General features: G+C 38.5%; 1 protein-coding gene across 8 annotated transcripts in view; it reads left to right on the forward strand.

The window, feature by feature from the left end:
• Positions 1–21,779, forward strand: part of WDR7 (WD repeat domain 7) — a 150,853-nt gene that overhangs the window by 53,388 nt on the left and 75,686 nt on the right. For all 8 annotated transcript variants that reach the window (XM_075138116.1, XM_075138115.1, XM_075138117.1 and 5 more), the window contains one exon: positions 3,132–3,245. In XM_075138116.1, the coding sequence (XP_074994217.1) occupies positions 3,132–3,245 (114 nt within the window). The remainder of the gene's footprint in view (positions 1–3,131; positions 3,246–21,779) is intronic.

Here is a 21,779-nt window from a genome sequence, read left to right on the forward strand (position 1 = left end):
TCAGGTAAATGTTTGTATCAAATTACTGTTTCTTTTTAAGTGAAAATCTTACATGTGACAGCACAAAATTAAAGAAATTTAAATAGATACCCTTAAGTTGTGTCTGTCTTTAAACTGCTTCAAATAATAATCCATGTTATCACTGGAAGGCAAAATAAATATGAAAATTCTATAATAACGAATATGCTGTTGTCAGTTTTCACGAATATTTCTGGTAGACTTATATTTCTGTTAGAAAGTTTTATTTAAAGCTAGATTAATTGAGTAAAACTTAATTAAACTTCCATTGATTTAAATGGGAGTTTTCATTGAGTAAGGATAGTTTGATTGGACCCCAAAGACTTTGCTGTTTATATATGTGATTGATCATCTTGCTCATGCAAGGTTTGACTTAAAAGAACACAAACAAGTAAGGCAAATGATTTTGTGCTGCAACATTTTAATGTATTAAATGAATAATGAGTTTAGGATGCTGCAGTAAATAGTAAATTGTAATAACGGCTTAAGTTTCTAGTACGAGTATATCTTAATTTTCCAATATTTTCTAATATGTCAACTGGCTTATTTCTAATACATTCAGGGTTTTATGATCTTTTCACTGCTAAAATGTGTTTCTAAGACACTTTTTGTGAATTATATAGAAAACACTTGTGTCCAGGAATACGTGTGCCTTCTTACTGGATTGTCATTGAGAGGAAACGATAATTTATTGCCTGACATATTTATGTGATGGCTATTTTTCTACCCTTTTGGCTTTATCCATTCAGTGTTTTTGGGGGAATGTTTAATCATTCTGATTAAATAGATTTTTACTCTTATTTTTATTTTAATTGTATAAAATTGTAATGAACTTTTCTAATTTTTTGTACACTGTACTTAGAATTGACTCGTGCAAAGGCACTTATTTCCTTTGGTTGTGTTATAACTAGTCTCGCTGAGCTCTTTAGAAAGGTGTAGCACATCTAATACAGAAAATCAGCCTCTTTTCAGCAACTCAGGGCTAGAAAGCAGGGAAAGAGGTGAGGTAATAACTAAAAAAATCAAAGGCTTTGAATTTTGGCCCAGCCTAAACCTACCTTTTAGGGACTGCTTGACCCTTGGCTTCTACCGACTTGGGTGTTCAACCACAGAAAACATTCACTCTGAGATGAAAGCTCATCGGTCAAAGCCTTCATACTGCAGTTTTCAAAAGGCATGCAAACTCTTCACCCTTCTCTGGGTGTGGAAAGAAATCAAAGAATTTTAGACTATGGAAGATGCTTGCTATGCCTGCAGAGATTAGCAGCTCCTCGTACTAACTGCAGCGCTTAAAAAATAAGCTCCTCTCCCGTCCAACACACTGGCTGACTCCAGTGGTTATACACAAATAAATAGTAGTGTTAGAAAATAGTTGGTGCTTGAAGGTGAAGACCAAAAAGTATTTTGGCGAAGTGCTGCTGGAATCCCGGTGTCTGGGTGGAAGCAGGTGAAGACCCCACGGAGTGATGCCCACGGGCTGCAACAGCTGCGCCCTAACAGTGAACTCCTTATTTTTTAAAGTGTTCTGAATAAGGTTCATGTGCAATTCGTAATTGCATGTGATCTCTGTGCAGTCATGCCAGCATACTTAATGAAGTGATATGCTATTGATTCGGCAGTGTGTTCCAGACTGGTTGTATATTTGTTATCACTGGTTTTTATATGTGTTGACACAACGAGAAGGACATTCAGAAAGTTATTAAAAGGTACTAGTTTCTTTATAAAGAGAGGTTATGTCAGAATAAGGTTAGAAATTGCTGTCAGACAATCACTGTCTTATCACAAGGTGTAAGTAATTACTTTGCTGTGAATACTTAGTATTTAAAAACAGTACTAAAAAAAGTAAAATCTGGAATACTCATGAGAATGTTAATGTTTCTGAACTGGTTTAAAGATGACCCAGAGTTAAATGGCTTTCAGGTGTGGATTTACAAACCCTTGTTGTACACAGCCAACAGAGATTCCCCCTTGTGATTTCTTATGATACCGTCATCTTTTCATTTATCAATCACATTCATACGTTTGGAGAAGACTAGGAAGTTATTACATGAAAAATACTGACAGCTGAAGTAATGCACATTAATGATTTCATATAGATGATCTAAAAGCAGAAGAGGAGCAGCAGCAGGTACAGTGGGCAGTTCCCCACTGCCCAGTGCCAAGCCATTGCTGGTGCTTGTGATGGTCAGCGAGAGCTGTGTGCCTTCCACAAGGCAGGGTCATTTACAGAGATCTATTTCTTGTTGAAATTTGGTTGGTGCTGACGAAGGGCCGTGCTGCTTTTTTTAAAGGGGACTTAATGCCCCTGTGGATTGCAAACCTAATGGCACAATCAGTAAAGCAGCAATCTCTTCATATATGAAGATTTTTGATAGTATAAGCTGACATAGAGGATGTATTGGGAGGAAGGAAATCTTATCGGGGCATTTCTTCAGTCTGCTTTTTAGCTTTCCTAAAGCTCTTTGGGAAGACCATTTGTGAGGCTTAGCAAAACACTTCTGTTTATAATTTTTTGATTGAATTGTAGTAAGGCTCATATAGGGAATAATTAAAGATTATAACTGGGCAGAGTATAAACCAGTGAATTATAACTTCAATCATGTGGTGTTATGTGGCACGATTTGGTGTTCATTATGTAATTTCTAATAGCAACTAACAGGTGCATCCCAACCCAAATGACATGGAATGAGTCAGCTGAATTAATATACTCTGAAGGTAGCCTGGAAAAACTGCACTTTTTTTGGTGAGAGAGATGGAGTATTGAGAGGGGATGTAAGAGAAGTTCTGGTGGAACTCTGTATTTTGTGGCTAAACAAGTTTTTAGTGTGTAATATGTGTATCCAATATTTTTAATGATGCTAGAAGATGGCAGAAAAAGAAGAAAATGCAAAAGAGATTTACGTGTGGAAAAGATTTTTTAAGGGATAGATTTGTGAAAAGTCTGCATACAGTGTGAAGGGAAACCAGAAAATAGTTGCCCTTTGCTTTATCTCTGTTTCATAGTGTTACATTGCATGGTTCAGAATATCAAAAGATAATTACTTCCCCCCCGATCTAAGGATGTTATCTACCAAAATCACTGACTTTTGTGGGTGTTTGGTTGTTTCCTTCAGCTGGAGTAACCACAGAAGCCATTCAAACTGGTAGTGCAAGCCCAGATTCATTGGGAACAGAAGCAAAAGTTCAGGAAGAGGAGCATGATCTGGTTGACGATGACATCACGGCAGGTGAGCATTAATATAATGAATATGTTATTTTTTGACGTACTAGGTACCGTGCAGAGGAGATGGAACACTTTCTGCTAAATAGCATATTTTTCATGAGAAGACAAAATACTAAGGCTGCTTATGAAGAAGTGTGTGCTATTAGAAATGAAGTTACTCAAAAGTAGAAAAGAGCTGTAGACAAAAACTAAGTACCCACTTAACTGTAACTACTATAATATTATTGTGTTACTTCTTAATCATTATCTGTATTTTAATATATGTGTTTTGAGCTTTTACGTCTGCCTGCAACCGACATGTTTAGCTTGTAGTTCTTGAAGAGTAAAGGCTTTATATGTTTATTTATAGTTATCCCTTAAATCATTTACCTTGGTGAAAGATCTGATGTAAGGGTGTTGCCATCAGTCTGCTTGATTGAATTGAGGTTTTTTTCCAACGAGTAAGCACCGCGAGTTTGTCACACATAGCGTTCAAGTGTATTTCATTTCTACAATACTCATACAGCTTTTTACTGTTGCTCTAGTTTATTGTAGACCGGCAGGTAAAGTCAAGAGTTCTGGTCCATCAAGGCATATTCTGAAATGACAGACCATACAAAAATATACATTTAATTATAAGCAATTATCTTTTGATTCTTTTTTCATGCTTCTTTATGCAGTGTCATAAGGAAAATATCTATATGCTCAATATCAATATCCTTGGAATTTGAATCGCTACAGTATGTATTTTAACATAGTATACTGCAGATTGTAGACCGTGAAAGCTGTCCTTTTTTTTGCTGAGCCTTTTACAGATTTTTGTGAAATTATAAAAGAAAACTAGTTATTTCTATTGACCTGAATATGGTTAGTATGACAGATCTAGTTTTGGGTCAAGTCTCTGGTTGAAGGTGCCTGAGACAGGATTACTACTGGTGGAAGAGCAGCCTGTCTGGAGCAGGGAGCATTAGCACAGGTTGGGGGTAAAAGGCTAACTGGAAATAGCCAAGAGGGAAGTAGGATGCTGGGAATGCCTTTAGCAGCAGGGGACGATGCAGGACTTGTCAAGAAACAACAATGAATAGAGGATGGACCCCTGGAAAAAAATAAAAATAAATTAATGAATGGGCTCAGTATACCCTGAAACACAGATTTCCCCAGCCTATACATCAGATCAGTGTTTTCTTCAGGAACGTATCCATCTCTTGGCTGTTAGAGACCACCTGGTTCTTTTTCTGCGAGCTTTAGCAATAGCATTGTTATAAACAATTATGTGTTATATCTGGGACAGCTTTCTGTCCCTTCAATGTCGTATGTTCCTTTCATGGGAAAGAGATTGAAGATGGAACGTTTTAATGCAGTAAGTTCCAAATTATGTGCGGCTTTTTGCTATGTGCTAGACTGTTGAGTTTTGAGGTTTTCAGAAAGCTATCCACTATGCTGTTAGTCTGATGGTAGTAACAATTTCATTTACAGAGAAAGGGTTTCTGTCATTAAAAGCAGTTGAGCTTTTAGAAAAAGTATCCTAAGTAAAGATGAAATTTTGGTCTACAACTGAACACAATTAGTTTTGTGTCGGTAGAATAAAAAAAAAAAAAAAAAAGAAAAAAAGAGTTTTGAGACCATTTAAACTTAACCTTGTTTTAAAAATATGATGCAGCTTCTTTCTATAGTGGTCCTATTAAGGCTAATATTTATTGATTTGACTGCACAAAGTAATGCTGGTGTGCAGTGGTCAACAGGATTTTTTTCAGTTCAAATTGAGATTCACCAAATGCTTTCATTTATCCAAATAATTTTTTAAAAGGATCACTTTCACATCAGTCCTTTTAGAGGGTAAAGCATTTTAGCTTAGCTGGCTGAAAAGCACTGAAGTCTGTTTCTGGAAATACTTCAGTAATACACTACAGTGCCTCTTAAGCATTTAAAACACACACGCAGGAGTTATTTAGAAAATGGGGTCTATCTTCAAATGCACTGAAAATACGTGCAAGAACAGTCTTCCAATTAGTAGTATTTATTGCTATCTTTAATGCCTGAAAGGCTTTTCTGGATAACTAGAAGTATAGCAAACATTTTGCTTAAATAATTCACGACAATCAGCATTTCTTCCTAGTTGGGCATAAAATCTACTGGATTCAGTCAGCAACATTTTGCAATTCATCGTGATGGTAAATTGGCTTTTCCAAAAAAATTTTTTTTTATTTGTAATCTATTTGTATTTTCAGTGTAATTTTAGGATCCAAGATAGCATCTAAGTTTTATTTTAGAAATCCAAATATGTTTTTCCAATAAATAAAGGAAGAGCAAGATACTTTAAGAAAAAAAAACAAAACAAAACACCAACAACATAGTACTGTTACATATTTGGAAACACAAATATTTGTCTTTATGTTTTAACACAAGTGCAGCAGCATCTATAGGGATAATAAAATAAGGACATGGCTGAGCACGTAACAGGGATAAATGGTCAAACGTCACCGATGCTGTGAAAAAGACAGCACTGTAGTGCATCACTACCTCTCCTGACAGATTTATTTACTTACAAAGAAAATGATGGAACAGCATAAGTAGACTGTCTTTAAAAATCCACTGAGTTTACTGTGTGGAGCTCTTTTGGACAATGCAGAACTTCAAGGAAGTAACTTTTAGGTTGCAGAAGTGTTCGCCTCAGAGCTGTGCAATATTACCTTAGTAATGGAAATAAATAACATATTGGGGCACAGCATCATATATATGTATATTTGGAAAATTGTATGGATTGCTCTTATAATCAACAGGGATAACTTCTAATCAACAGAAACTTCTAGCAAGTTTAGAATTAAATTAGTTCTAATTGATTCCCAGGGTAACTGTAGACGTTTCCAGACTTAGGCGGATGTCCTGCCGGTGGCGTTCGGCATTGCTTGTTGTAATAGGAATGCTGGGTTTGTTGCTGATGGTGCCACATACAACAAAAGATGACTCTTGCCATGAAGAGCTTACTCTAATCTCTGTTCCGCTAGCTTAGATAATACCGCCAACATCTTCAGCATTGCATAGTGTGGAATTTTTCCATGGCAATCACATTTTGTAACAATGACCTTATTCACATTAATATTGACAATGACACTTGCAAAGCACAAACCCATTCCTGGTTCTAATTAAACACTAATTTTTTTAAAACATTTTTTCCCCCTTCCATGAACTCTGAATGGCATGTCCAGCCACCTCGGCTGCAAAGACTGTGGAAGAATAGACTGCCTCGATTTTATAGATCCAAGGTTTTCAAAAATACACCTCTGTGTGTGTTAAATCCACACCTGGACCACTGCATTGGCCCGTGCTTCACCCAGCAGCGAGCTCAGCCGAACTGCTGCTGCAGTGCTTTGGTGGAAAAGAAGGTACATGTTGGAACTCATTTGGACCTTGCTTTTGCCGTTGTTTGAAGCAGCGGTGCCACATACGTGTGTGCAAGGTGGAAGCGGACGCAAGCCCTAAGTCTTCTGCTAGAGGGTTTGGTCTAATTCTGGGAGATTTGGAGGAGTTTTATGCAAGATACACAGCTCTCAGGGAGAGAGGGTTAGATGTCCTTGGAATGTCGTTCCGATCCTAGCGAACAGATTTCGAGCCCCTAATAAGGTGGATTACAAAATCTGTTGTCTGCTATTAAACAGTAAACAGTTTATGGTTTTTCTGTGCTTTGTTTTTAATAGCTATATGAAAATAAAATGTCGGTGGGTGGGAAATTCAAGGCACAGACTGCTGTGACTGCTCTTGTGCCTGCTCCTGGGAGGTAACACTGCCCTGAGGAGCAGAAACATAGCACTGACAACTTGCTCACGCTGGCTTGCTTGTAAAATGATAACACTCCAACAGGTGGCCTGACAGGTGACAAAGTTAAATACACTGTTACTGGACCGATTTTTCTGTTTTGGTATTTCCGTAAATAAAAACAGTAACAGATACAATTTTCATTCAATTCTACTTGAGCCAACATAAACATTTATCATTTATAGGAAACACTGTGATATAGCATAGTCAATTGCTGCATCAGGATAGTGGGGAATTGAATTGAAATGCAATTTATTCCGAAGGATCTGGCATTCCAAAAAGCTGGGAGATAGGGGATGTGGACTGCTTTAGCTACAGAGATAAGGCTTACTATTTGGTCCAGTCCATTTTCTCGTGCATGCTGCCATGACACGTTAACGCACAGAACGGGAGGAAATAATGGTCAGCCTTCTCCTTGTCCCTTGGTGATCCCTTGCACAGAGAGAGAAAGATCTGTTTTAAAATGTCTTGTGGCAGGGTAAGGCAATAAATAGATGCTTTAAAAATACTCTTTGTTTAGCTGTGTAACCAAAAGGAGTCTCAGTCAAGCAGACTCTTAGGTCTGGCTTGTGCATTGTACAGACGCTGTTATTTCTGATATGAGAGAGTTCCAGCAGTTATCTTAGTGCACATACAAAGGTTTATGTGGAAAATAAAATCTTGGAATGCTGCTGATAAATGTTCGTCAACTTGAAAATTTAATATTTTAAATCTCTTCTGTCAATATTCACAAATCTATTTTTGTGCATAATGAGTAGTATTTTTTAAGCAATAACTATCCTTTAACTGGCAAAGTCAGAAGCAAGAAATATTGCTAGATTAACTCATACTCTAAATTTAAAAATAGCTCTTTAATCAGTGACAGTATTTGTCTTTATTAAAGATTCAACAGTTATAAGGGCAGGGATTTGTTGTGATTCACCATCACTGCTGTTGAAGTGCAGCAGTACATGGAACGCATTTGCAGGCATTTTTAACTTCCAGCATTTTCTCATGTTTTGAGCACTTCTTATTTTACCCCCACTGTCTAGACTTTCTGATTTTGGTACCATCTAACTATTTGAAGTAGTTTTAAATTAGTTCCTAGGTGATGTATTATTTTTCTGTGTGTTACTACAACTTTTACTCAGAGGCTTATGCTGTAACAGAAGAAAATATTTCAACAAAATGTGAACTGAAAGTTGTGGACAGTCATCTGTTAAGTCATATATTATGCTTTTTTTCTTTTGTTAAATTTTTAATAATATATTGAGCTTCTGGACTAGTTTGGTGGTTTCTCTTCATTCTCTTTCTTACTGCTGGAGCTGGATTTCTTTGAAGCGGGAGCGACAGGTGCCGTTGCCCATTGCGTCCCTCCCGTTACCAGCCAGACTTCCACTGAAAATTTGGGGTGGAGTGGAGGTACACAACAAATGAAACCATCTGCCATCCCCAGCAAACAAGCCAGCGGCCCACTGTTCAGCACAATGAGGGTGCCAAAAGAGTCAGTCTCTGGACAAAGTTCCTGCTGGGTTTCTTTTTAGTAGGTTAGACTGAACCTGAGCACCTTCCACAAACCCTGTCACATACATTTTTGTATATCCAAAGTCCACCATAGAGAGATCAAAGTAGCTTTTAATTTGTATTTAATCACTCATTGGAAAACCATCTACCATATCATGCACTGACTATTGTGTAAAACACCAGAAAAGTGAGGTTTTATCATCTAAAGCAAACTTCATCCCTTTCAGATGCTAATTAAGAAAACGGAGAAAATACTCACTGACTCATCTCTGTCCCTTGGTCTTTTCTGTTACATTTAAAAATGGAATGTGAATATACAGACACAAGTTATTTAACATGTAAAAGTTAATTTTTAATGGAGTTTCCGTGTGTACTAACAGGAATTCTGAAGCACCTTGAGACATGTGTCTAATAGATAATTGTATACCAAGTTAATTGAGAATCTAGGTTCCTACAATTTGTAATTAGCTGTCTACAAGGAGGCATGAAATTATGGGTAAAATTCTGTTCCTTCTTTTTTTTTTAAGGAAACGTAATTCATGTAAAAACACAGGGTTTTTCAACAAAGCTGCATGTATCTGAAAAGATACAGGCATCTGCCAGTCAAGCAGATGTCGCCCAGTAAACGCCATTAAGAGCTCTGCTCTCTGCGAGGGGGTTATGGGCTTGACATCTGTCTGAATGGCATCTGTCAGCGTTGGGAAAGCGCTACATGTATTCATTAAGGAAGCGCTAATTCAAGAAAACGGGTTTGCTTGGGGGCTGGTGGGGTGGCTTCTAATTAATGGAGAAGTGTAGAGCAGTTCAGAGCACAGAGCTGTGGGCCGTGCTGAGGTGGCGGGTCCGTCCTCAGCCGGGCCTGGCAGCTGCGGGGGGAGCTGGGCAGGGGCTGCCAAGAGCCAGATACAAGCCGGGCTGCCAGTTTGTCTTTAGGTCTAATGTTTATATTGATGTAGAAATAACTAACACTTCTGAAATGACTGTAGATTTTAAAAAAAACAAATAAAAGTGCCTTGGCTGAAAAAGCTAGCAAACTTGAATAAAAATTTCAAAGTTATTTCCTTAACAAAAGGCAATAGGTTTTATGCTCTAACTTGGATTGCAGCATTGTTAAATATCTTTGTCCTCTGTGGGAAGCAACATCAGTTTTTCTTCAGCTTGTGGGCCACAGAGCTGAAAACAGAAAAACTTGGACACGTGTGCCAGCTTCACGGTGTTCAGCAGCTGCTTCTCTGCAGCTGGAAGGTGTTGCCAGCTGCTTCGGAAAGGGCGTGCAGAGCTGTGATTGCAGTTACCCCTGTGCTGCAGGTTTTGCGTAGTTGAGGACTAACAATTTAGAGCAGCTCGCCGTGGCCGGCCGGGGGGTGCAGGGCACAGCGCAGCCTCTCTTCCTACCTCCCACCAGGGCAGCTGGGGTAAAAACCTAGTAAAAACTTGGCAGACCTGCTGTGTCTAGAGGGTGGACGTTTCGGTGTGTTAATTAAGTTTAGCATGCTCTCTATGTATTTACACCATGATATATTATTCAGAGGCCACAACTTGTATCACAGGAGCAAGTAACTTCTAAAATTTAGAAGTATTTACCTCATCTCATCTATCACATATTCCAATGAAATCAGTATAATACTTGAAAGCTATACTTGCAGGCAGTGTGGTTTTGAAGACAGACTGTTAAACATCGATCTCTTTAGTGTAGCATGAGGAGCAGTCTTTAACATGCATTCATCTACAAATGCTTGGGTTTGTATTTGGAAAGATAATTTTTTTCATTTAGTTTTGTATACTTTCTGATATCTGTACTTATTTGATGGTATACAGCTTAATACTAAGCTTTGCAGAGTGTATCTGAGTGGTATCAGTCCTTCCACCGTCTTATTTTGTGTGCGAAAGTGGGAAGTCGGCATCATTGTGTGCATTATACGTCAGTACTTTGTGAAAATCGATCTGGGACTCGTCTGAAATTCTTTTGTTGTTTTGGTGGCAGATGTCTTCTTCCAGCGTTGCGCAGTCTCCCTTTGTGCCGCAGTTACTCTGAAAAATCGTATTAACTTGGGAAAAGTTAGTTCTCTTTGTCTTAGAAAAACATTTATACCTTAATTGTACACTTCTGGCTGCTCATCTTCTCTCAGTGACGTTAGGCAGAAACACTTCAGCGTGATGTTTTCCTTAACTCAATCAATGACTTTTGAAAGATTGTTACAGTCAAAAGAAAATTATTTAGAAAAATCTCTTCAGGTGTAGAAGTGGAGTCTTAGAGGCACAGGTTATAAAAGCAGCGTATTAAAATGTGGGTTTTTTCTGAGAGTCCTCGTTTCTTTGTCTCTTTGTTCTCTTGCGTTTCTTTTTTGGTTAGCATTGCAACAAAAAACTTTGTAAAACTCATACTTTTTAGTTTTTCTTTTTTTTTTTCTTTTTTGGTTCTAATAATAGCATAATGATGTTAAAGTGTGTGGCAGGAATATGCTTAAATCTATATGATGTTTTCTTTGATGGTTTAGGCACAATAGCATCTAAACAGTTTCTGTTTTCTGTCGTTGCTGGGCGATGCATTTGGGACATGTCAAGGTCACCAGCTTTGGTACCGTTCTTAGCCAACTTCTTGACAGCAGTTTTTTGCCTAAAGAAAAGTCTATATTGTCACGTTTGTCTCACATTTGAAGAATGTCTCCAGCGGCACAGCAAGTCTTTGTGTTTTAGCATTCAACAGAGGAGTTTTACTCCCCACATGGTACCTGAGGAGGCAGCGGGCAGGGAAGTCCCTTATGGCACGTGCCACAGCCCTAGCAAGGAGTGCAGTGTCTCTGAGGCCTTTGGTAAGACACAGGTAATGCAGGTAACACCACTCCCGTGCTAGCTGTGGGATGTGCGACAGCATCGGTACAGCTCCTTCTAACGTCCGGCATTCAGAAAGGTGGATGGTGACAAACAGTTGGAAATACCTCTCCGATTTCTCTTAATTTGCCTCAGTAAGTTTAAACTTGATTGCACGTGCTAAATATGACAGCGCTGGCAAGATCTAAGTGTCTTGGGTTATGTTAGCTTTAATCATGGACCAAACACTTCAAGAAGCTGTTCTGCTGCTAATGTGCATAGTATTCACTGCTTTTAGCAGTATTTATTTGTGTAAATTAACCATTTGCCTATGGAAGACAGTTCTTACAAATGTCGCCATAAGAATTGCTGGAGTCCAGGAATCCCCATGTGGAAATTACTTCCTCAGAAGCTTATGCTGGTTATTATTACATGAATCATTTACTTGATGACCAGTGTATTGTTAAATATAATGTACGACTTCTTGACGATTTCCTTTAGTCTTGAAAGCAACTTCTGAAATTTGGGAAGGTTGTTTTGTTTAAGTTTACTGAACATCTGCGGTTTGAGATCGCTGTCTTCTGTTTTCTACAACAAATGAGCCGGTTTCCATCTGTAATCCAGTAAGTTCATTGCAGAATATGAATTTACTGCATCAACAGCAGTAATAGCAATTCTGAAATTGCTGTGTTTACTACTTAGATATCTAAATGCTATTACCCTGAGGTTACACTAATTCCTGAGGCAATGAAGTGATGATGTAAAGCAAAGAACTGAAACCTCTGTGCTTTTTTAATTTACATTTTTGGATTTGCTGGTGAAAAATGATGATAAATTAGGTTTAAAATGTCAAGCCACAATTTCATTTATAATTACATATAGCTCATTAAAAGAACTAAACATGGGCAAAGTTTACTTGTGTGGGTACAGAACATCTTTTATAACTCAGAGTTAAACTGCTGGTGCGTTAGGGGCTGCTTTGACTCATGAAGGAAGAGAGAAGGTCCGCATGGATGCAGCAGTCTCCTCACCTCTGGGTGCATAAGCCTTTCTTGTGTCGTCTGAACATGTTCTGTAACCCCGACAATATGTAGACTACATTTCTTGGGGTAATCCTTTCAGAGGTCCCCACTTCATCAATTTAAAACACATTTGCTCTGTGTACCGCTCTTGTGACTTTAATGCCTCATCACCTCCTCTGGCCTATTTTCCTTCTCAAAAATATCAGGTGTTGTCTCAGCACTAAGTAAGTCTATGTTGGACTTCAAAAAGAAGAAAATATTTCTCTGCATTGAAGTCCCGGAACTCATTCCGGGCATCCAGTAGCACAATAACCTGCCGAGCCGAAATTGTTGACTAGCCAATTATTTGTGACAGCAGGACTGCAGTCTGTACCAGTCTGCATGGTATGCCAGGATCAGACCATAAATATTCACCGTAAAACCCCCACCCTTCACCTTCCTGCCCAAGGAAAGTCTAGTGTGGTCACCTGGACGTAGCGAGTAGCTGTTGCATCTTATTTGCCCTAAACATTCATCTTTCTTGCATGAATCAAAGTGCTCTGCTTCTTTTTCCAGAAAATCCTCCTGGCCCATCTCTTTTTGTGCCGTGTAATGAGCTGCACTGCTCAAAGCAAGCAAGAGAGAGTCATAACAGCATGAGACTGGCAGTGCCTGTAGGACTCTCCTGGGCTTTGTCTCCCACGCTGTCTGTGCCACAGCCTGCGGCCAGCCTCTCCTCTCCCCTTCTCCAGCCCCCCAGAGCCTGAGCAGCCGCTGTAGCAGTGGCCTCTTTCTCCTGAGCTCCAGCTGGACTTCCTTCATGATACACGACAGCTTGGTTAAATGCAGACATGAAATGAGAGATGTAGCCATAACCACATCGTTTCCTTAGACGTGGTCACTTCCAGTGCTGAAAGAGTAAATTTTTCACACACTTAGTTTTGGTTACTTTTTTCCATCACTGGCAGATCTTTTTCACTACTTCTCAATAATTTTTTTGAAGGCGTGTTTTAGCTACGCGTAATTCTTCAGTTTTTATATGCAAACCATACTACTTCACGCAAGTTTTACAGGACCTGATGATAAGAAGAACATAAAAAATGGAGGGTTTTGACTGAGGTCAATGTTAAGTGGATAAGGGAGCTGTTCTGCAGTTTTAGATCGTGAATCTTCCCCCACTATGATACGAGCAATGAAAAACAAAAACTATACAAGGTACCAGGCTGACATTCAGAACAATAAACAGTGGGTACCAATCTGCACCTTTAGGCTCCTGATTTTGGTGTTCTGAATTTCCTTCCCTACCTCTTTCCAGTAACTGAAGGAAATTAGGGCCCTGGGTTGTCCTTCAGGTACCTAAAACACGATGCGAATTCCCCCAGGCTGTCTTGCTCCATGAGTGGGATTTGAAGGGAAGGTATTCTCCTTCAAGTCAAAATCTTGCATCATTTAACAAGTGAAGAATTGCGGCTGGTTGGACTAGCCATGTTTGAAAGCATCTTCTTGTAGTTAGTTACAAAAAGAGAAATTGTGTGCATTCACTTGTAATAATTCTAGACTTCACTGTTTGATATGTGTGTATATATATGCATTGTCTTAAGAAACCAGCTTGCCATGGTTAACTGTGTATTTTAAGCATAGGATTAGTCACAGCAAAGTTAGAGGATGTTATTCTTAAAATTAATTAGTTCTATTGATACATTTTAAAAATGGTGTTTCCTTAGTTTGTGGTTTTTCTAGGTAGACTGATGAAAACAACTTTTAAGTTCTGAAGACCCATTCCTGTGGGTGCTGTCCGATGTGATTTTATTCTAAACAAAAGTATTTTTCATGAAGACAGAGGTCTGGTATGAAATTTATAGCAGTTTTTTGTAATATGTTTTAATAGCAGCTGGGTTTATAGCATTCTATAGCATTTTTCTATACCTTCTTCTGGATAGTCAGTTTTCAAGCTACCAGGTTCAAAGCATTGGTTATCTACACAGTATATGAAAAACCTGATGGAAGTTTAAAAAATAAAAAAAGCAATACCTTATTGTATTGGAAATTGCTTGTTTTCACACTTCAGCTGTAGTTTGGACAGCTGTACCTATTCAAAAATAAAATATAATGCAAACATATCGAACTGTGTTAAAAGATTATAATTTCAATAGTAGTTTCTATATGCAAAAACTTTAATTTTACCTAATAATGTAAGAGAGAAGATGATTAAAGTTCATACATTTCAGTCTTTTACCAGTCTTTGCACTTTGATAAATAAATAGATCATCTAAGATTCAATAGGCCAATTGCAGCATATAATAGCTATTCAGAGGCAATTAAACTGCCTTTTTTCATGCCGGCATGTGAGCGTGCCCTTTCACAACCTTCAACTTGATTTGTGGTGATTCAAAATTAACTTAAAAGTCTTGTTTGCTGACAGCTTAAAGCTTAATTGACTGAAAGCCAAATAGAGTGTGTTCTGTATTCAGCGCTGGAGCCCTCGATAAAGCCGTGTGTAAATCGTGTGCGCTGAAAGGCAGCGCCGGGTCCCTCCCTGCCTGTGCCAGGGTGGGAACCGCTCCGCAGCGTTGTGCATCGCACCGGCCCGGCCCTGGGGCTCCCCGGCCGCGGCGGAGGGCGTTCGGCTTCTGCAGGGCCGGCGCGGTTCTGGCACTGCCCTGGGGCTTCCTCCTTCCTTGCTGCCGCCTCTTGCTTCTGCACAAACCTGCACCTGCCTTTCACAGGGATGCTTGTTTTTCCAGTTCCTAGCTGTATCAGGTGATAGTGAATCAGAAAATGAGAATTAAGTCTTACGGGTTTCACTATTTGATTTAAATGATCCCACTGAAAGGTAAAGTCTACTACTGTTTGAATAGAATTTTTATGACTGTTAAAGAATATTGGTCTAAAGACTCTCTATATTGCTAAACAAGCAACAATAAATATTAAAATGTGTTTCACAGTATTAGTGGAATTCCTTTATATCCATACGTGCAGGGGGAGATCTGAAATGTGTTTGTGTACCTATACTGTCGTAACAGGACATACCCGGAATTGACTGAGTTCAAAGGCTGTATGTGAGGGCTCTGGAATGGTGCTGAAAAGCACCTCCCTACGCGTTTCTTTGGGGGTCACATTGGGGGGAAAAAATCCTGATTAATTATAACCCTCATCTCAGTCTAAATCCTCTTTGTTATGCTGCTAAAAGCTTTCCTTCTTACCTGAATATTTCTATATGGAAAAACTCGTTTTGTTGTGGGGTGCTGCTCAACACTACGTATCGTTCTTCCACTATAGTTCCCCAAGTGCAGATTTGGTGCCTTTGCAGCTGAAAGCTCCCCCACCCCCCAGGGATGGCTGATACGAAGCATCGTAGGAGGTGCCTGCAAATAAATATTTGGTGGTGGTTTTTTTGTGTTAGAGAATGTTCTTAAGGTCGTATTAAATCATTTCAAATTAAATAATGTCTTTAAGCAGTGCGAATGTATTTTAATCTGTCAAAATCAGAAAGGTCTTAAAAGCAAAGTACCCTAAATTGTCAGATATGATGAGATAGGTAAGAAAAATATGATGGCCTCACGTGTTTTTTTTCTCCTGTAAATTCTTGAAGTTCTGTTCACATGCAAGTCGAATTTTAATATGTAAACGTTGAAGAACATGGGTTCTGATATTGCTCTATTTCTTATCGATTTCTTGGCAAATCGTAGCTATCTAATTTCTTCTCCCTTCCTATTGATTTCCAATAGGAACAACATCTTTTCATAAAGCATCAGAAAAGTTGCCATTCGATTTCAAATAACTGTAATGTAAAATAGTTTTACTCTTAATGTTCCTTTCAATAAAATAATAATTATGCTTCAGAATGTGAAGTTCAGATCTGTACTGGTTTTATTGAAATCTTACCTATGTCTAGAGAGATCTGAAACTAACAATAAATTTCTTTAATTGTCTCTTATTAACAGCTTATTAAATGCTGTTGAAAAGATACATCTTATGTTTACATTTATCTGGCTTTAGTTATGTGCAAAGTATTTACTTCTAATACAAATATTTCTAATGCAGTCTGTCACTATGCTGTAATATTTGGTTTCCCCGACGGAATTACAAATTGTGTATAATTGAATGGTAGAGTTATTTAAATGCTCGGAGTTGTCATACATGTAGAAAGCTGTAAGACAGACATCACTGATTTTCATAAGGCTGCTGGGCTCCTGTAGAAAATGGGCTTTTCTACATAGAGTAGTACTGGAGCCACCATTCTAATCTGTTGCAGTTTACTGGAATTTTCTCTTCTGCTGTGCCGTTCCTTTTATGACGGAATATTTCACTGTGCTGCAGCATCTGGGAACACAAAATGGGTGAGGATGCTGCTCCCTTGCAGGGCTGAGAGCAGGGAAGTAGTCAAAGACAAAATGGATTCTCTGCTGTTCAGATGGGGAAATATCAGGCACGTTTTATTCAGTGCGACTTGCTGTTTTTAAAGCGCTGAGTTAGTGCATCAAAACTTCCATTATTAGAAGTGACTTGAAAGCGATTATGATCAAAATTTTGAAAAGGTATGATGAACATTTAAAATGCTTTTATTTATGACTCATTTGTGTAGACAGCAATGAAGAGAAATACAGATTTCTGGAAATTGCATCTAAAAATTGAAACAGCAAGGTTGGGGGACAATTAATACTTACATAACTGACGTCTGTGGTTTTCGGATGTGCTATGAAACAATCAAATGTCACTGTAGTAAAATTTACTCTCAAATTATTAAATACTTTGGGCTACATGGCTCACAACAGAATTAGATTAGTTTAAGATGATGCTTGCTTAGTCAAGCTTGTTGGTGAAAACACATGCATACTGAAGAGAACAGCTAATTTGTTTGCTTGCTCTTTGAAAGCAAACAGATATTTTCAGCACAGACTTCACAAAGCATTGGTGAAAAAAGGAACATTTATTGCTAAGAGAAAACAGGTTAACATCTATGCCTGTATATTCCAAAAATGAAATTTATCATTGTTTTCCTTGCTTCAGGTAACTATTAAATGTTTCTTGGGGTTTTATTAGTATGTTACAGACATACAGTGACTGACAACAGCAACCTCAGTGTTTGCAGTTACATAGATGAAACCAGTTTGCTGCTAGTTTCATATAGCCTCGTTATAAAGTAATAATTGGCACTCAAGTCAATGTTTCCTACTGCAAAAAAAGTTGCAGTGAGGCCAGTTAAGAATCTATAACTGTATGAAAGCAACTAATACGTTATCTCTCACTAGCTTTAATCTGAACACGTGAAGCAGCCTGGGATTTAGGCAATGCTATTCGGCTTTTCCAAGGTACAGAACGTTTTTGGTAAATCCTAAGTGCATGGGTAAACACAAACAGAGCCCTACTACACATTTGTCTTTTGTCTTGTTGCAAGATAAGGCCAAGTAACTTAAACGCTCATTTGTAGAATTTTTAGGGCGTGCTCAGTGCATGAAATAGGCTTGACAGGCTGGAAGGTGTGCAAGCACTGTGTTTGCAGTGGAGCGGTTGTTTCCAGGTGTGCTGGACCGAGGCAGCACGTTGTTCAAGAGCGGTGCGACCATCCCGAAGCGCTAATGAGCACGGAGGGGCTGTACTAATGCCTGGTGGATACCCAACAAGTTCAGGCATTGAGCTTTTTAGGAAGAATGAATGATGGCTAATGATTATTTAATGACAGATCTCTGGACTGAAAGGCACTTAGCACTCAGTGTGTACTGCAAAGCCTATTTCTCAGAGCTTCCGACAGGTTTATTTGGTCTCACCTTGAGTAGAGCAGTGCTGTATTGATTTCATTGGTGTGGATTTAAACACACTATTGCCTTAAAATAGCACCACCTATGCAGAAGAAAATCAGTGTCTTAACCCTTAAGGCTGCCAGTAGCTACTATGTAATGCTTTGATTGGAGGCTAACAGATTCCTGACAGGTTTCGTTACCCTGAAAACTACCAGTTTTAATTAACAAGTACATTGCCATTTTTCAGTAGCGCATGTTTCAGTGTACCGTGTGGATAAACTGTGGGCTCTGACCTCCCGGGGTGTCTGACCTGAGGTCGTTGGTGGGGTCAGATCCTTTGATTTGAGATAGGATCTTAAATGAAAGATTTAATGAAGATGAACTTTTTTTTTCCTCTAATTTTTTGTAAATCTCTTGGTGACTGCAACAGTCTCTTCTGAAAATAATATTCTGTACTCACCTAATAAATATTATTATTCACCAAGAGAGGTTTTATAATTCTCCTCTCTTTCAAAGTTGCTGCAGCTGGCTACCTGCATGAAACCATATCACACAGGCATCACACAGGTAATATATTACCAAAAAGTAAACCAGAAAAAGTCCTGCCTGTAATAATATAAAGCAATGTGACTTGCTGAGACTTAATAATTAAACTTCTCATTGATGTCCTATGAAATATTAGAAAAATAAAGTTTAAACACTTCCAATTTTTACCGTAGTAAGAATGCTCCATTATTTCAAATACTTTGCTGCAGACAGGAAAAGAAAATAACAAGACAGGCATTATCAAATAAATCAGCTCAGTGTGCCAATAGGGAGGAGACCTTTGGGGGAAGAAAAAAAAAAAGCAAAACAAACAAGCAAAAAACCCCGACACCCAAAACCCAGCTTTTGTTTTGATTCCAGAGCAATTCTTTTGCACGTCCTTGCCTAAATTTATTTTCAAGTGGTGTTATCAAGTCCTCTGTCATTATCTAAATGTATACATATCTCTTTTTAAAACACATGTACCTTATTAGTAAGAATAATAAAAATGTGCAGGAAATTTTCACAAAATGTCTTGGTTTCTTCTTATGTGGCTCTCTTCCCTATCTAATAGTTTGAAAGCAGATATCTTTATAAAACAAAGCAAAAGATGTAATTTAAAAATGCTAATTGTTATGACACTAAAATGCCTGTACTTCTTTTCTTAAGCAAATTTAATTCAAACAGTGTGCATGTGAACTACATATAGATAATGCTGCAGTGTAGTTTGTTTTTAATCTTTTTATAGTTCTGGTCTCAATTATAGGAATAGTAAAAAGATTGATTACAAAATGTGTTATGTCTTAATGAGCAAGCTAGTGTTTAAAATCTATGTTTGATTCTCCATCTCATATGTGCTTCCTGGAACAGCCCAATATGAAGTACTAGGAAAACTGCAAAAATGAAAATGATAAAAAATGCTTAATACCGATAGAAGATAAATATTAGATTTCAGAGTTAGCGAACACAGATAAAGTCTCTAACCTGCCACTGTATTGCCAGATTTCTGTGTTGTGCCTAACCACCACACATTGACCGTCAAGTTGGAAGATAACTTTTTTTATGTGGGAGGAAAAAAAAAGTAGTTTCACAAAATACATGAGCTTTCTGTCTGCACTCATGTAAATCTCATAAATATATTGAAGACACTGGAGTTGCTTTGGTTTATAAGAGGTAAGGGTCACAACTTCGGGAATGTGTCAGTTCTCCGTACTTGCAGATATTTTTTCACTATCAATGAACAAAAGACTGAAAATAGAAATAAGTTGCTCCAAAGAAAAAGCTTTGTATATTGCCTCTTTCTTGTAAGTGGTAGGACAATGAGCGCCTAAGTTAAATCTTGACAAATGTAGCTTTAACTTTGGCACGCACTCGGCCGCACACGGTGTTGCCCGGGTGTATGTCCTTTCACAATTTTTCTTGATCCGTTATTTCATCAGAAGAGGTCTTTCCATGGTATTTGGCACTATCTTTAGTACAAGCGTTCTGAGTGCATGTAGTGACTGAGGGAATAGGGAAGTACGTTGTGAGAACTTACCTTCTTGGGGGTGGGCTGACGGGGCTTCCTGGGAGAAGTTCCCAGTCTCCCATTGGCGTTGGCACTTCCAGGCAGAGGCTGTGCACAGTGGGGAAGAGTCAAAGAAAAGGTAGCCTTAGACACAGAGTTATTTTTCCTTCTATTGGACCAAATTTTCTCATGCCTATTGCATTTACACCCTGATAGTAGGAACAAATAATACTTATGAAAATCTAACTTGAATTACCAGAAGTGTATTTAGGAAAGACCACTTGTATGCGAAGGACCTGTGTCCAATATCCACGCTGTCTTTTTGGGATTTTGGGGTGTCGTGGGTTTTTGTTTGGTTTTTGTTGCTGCTGTGATGGGAAGGTGCTTAATTTTCTGAAAAAACAAGGTGGTTTTTCCAAACTAAGCCAAACTGTAGAGACGAGAAGAGACTGTATGGAGTCACTTAATATTTTTAAGTAATACATTGAGAGTAAGCGGTCAGGAGCTGAGTCGGGTGAGGCGGGTCAGACCCCCGTTCAGCATCGCGCAGGGGCTGCTGCCTCTCCCGACCCAGCGTATCCCTCGCCCCTTGCCGTTTCCCGGAGCACCCTTCTCTGCTGTGCCAGTGGAGGGAGCTGTGTATGTAGGAATGGCTAAACGCTCAAGCAATCAAAATACTTTTAATAATGTGAGGTTAGTAATGAGTAACCACAGTTTTCACAAGGTTAGATAAAATAGATTGTTTCCTGTCTTTCCTCATTTTCCTCGTGGTCCCTTTCTGTAACTGTTATTTCTTTATAATATGTTTCAGTTCTGATTCATTGTGCACTTTCTGGCTTTATAAGCTTTCAGGAGGTGCTGAAATTACTGTAATTATTCTTCTGTGTATAATCTTAAAAACTAGAAATGTAGGCAAACCCATAGCATGGCTTTGACTGGTTTAAGAATCCTGAACAATTAAAGGTAAGGATAAGTATCTCTCATAGCCACATTTAGTATATAGTTTTCTATATAGCTATATATATTTTTTTCTATAAAAGTTTTTAGCTATTTCCTTTTTAGGTCACAAGCAGAGCGTTACATAAATTTATCTACTGTAAGAAAATAGTACAATTGACATGAAGAAATATTTTAAATTATTGACAGACAAGATGAATGTAAGCAAAATTGCATTTCCCCCCCGTCACCCCCCCGTCGCTCTTGTGCGTTCTTTTATAATATACCATCTAGCACAGAGAAACGATTACACTTGCAAATGTGAACAGTTTCAGTGATTGTTGCCAATAAGTTCTGTCTCTACCACAGTTTGGTGTTTGTTCGCTTCCTCCCTGGCATCTGATGGAAGGACTGTGAGGAATCTCTGAATTTAACTAACTATATATTTTTTCAGGCCTGAAAGAGGGAAGAGAAGGAAGGATGATGGAAAACCTTATCCCAACCTGCCCAGTTACAAACCTCCCCTTCATAAATAAACAGAAAACTTGTCAAAAGAAATGCAGAGAGAGGGACCTGGCAGACAGGAGGGACAAGTGACGATGCTTTTCATGGAGTTCAGTTTGCAAGCTTTCACCTATAGATAGTGGATTCTGACTGTGTGCATTCAGTGCTGGGAAATATGAACTGTGACAAAAATCGAGAGGGCTTTGGTTGTTGGTTTT

The sequence above is a fragment of the Calonectris borealis genome, chromosome Z (genome assembly GCF_964195595.1).
Source record: "Calonectris borealis chromosome Z, bCalBor7.hap1.2, whole genome shotgun sequence".
NCBI classification, from domain to species: Eukaryota; Metazoa; Chordata; class Aves; order Procellariiformes; family Procellariidae; genus Calonectris; species Calonectris borealis.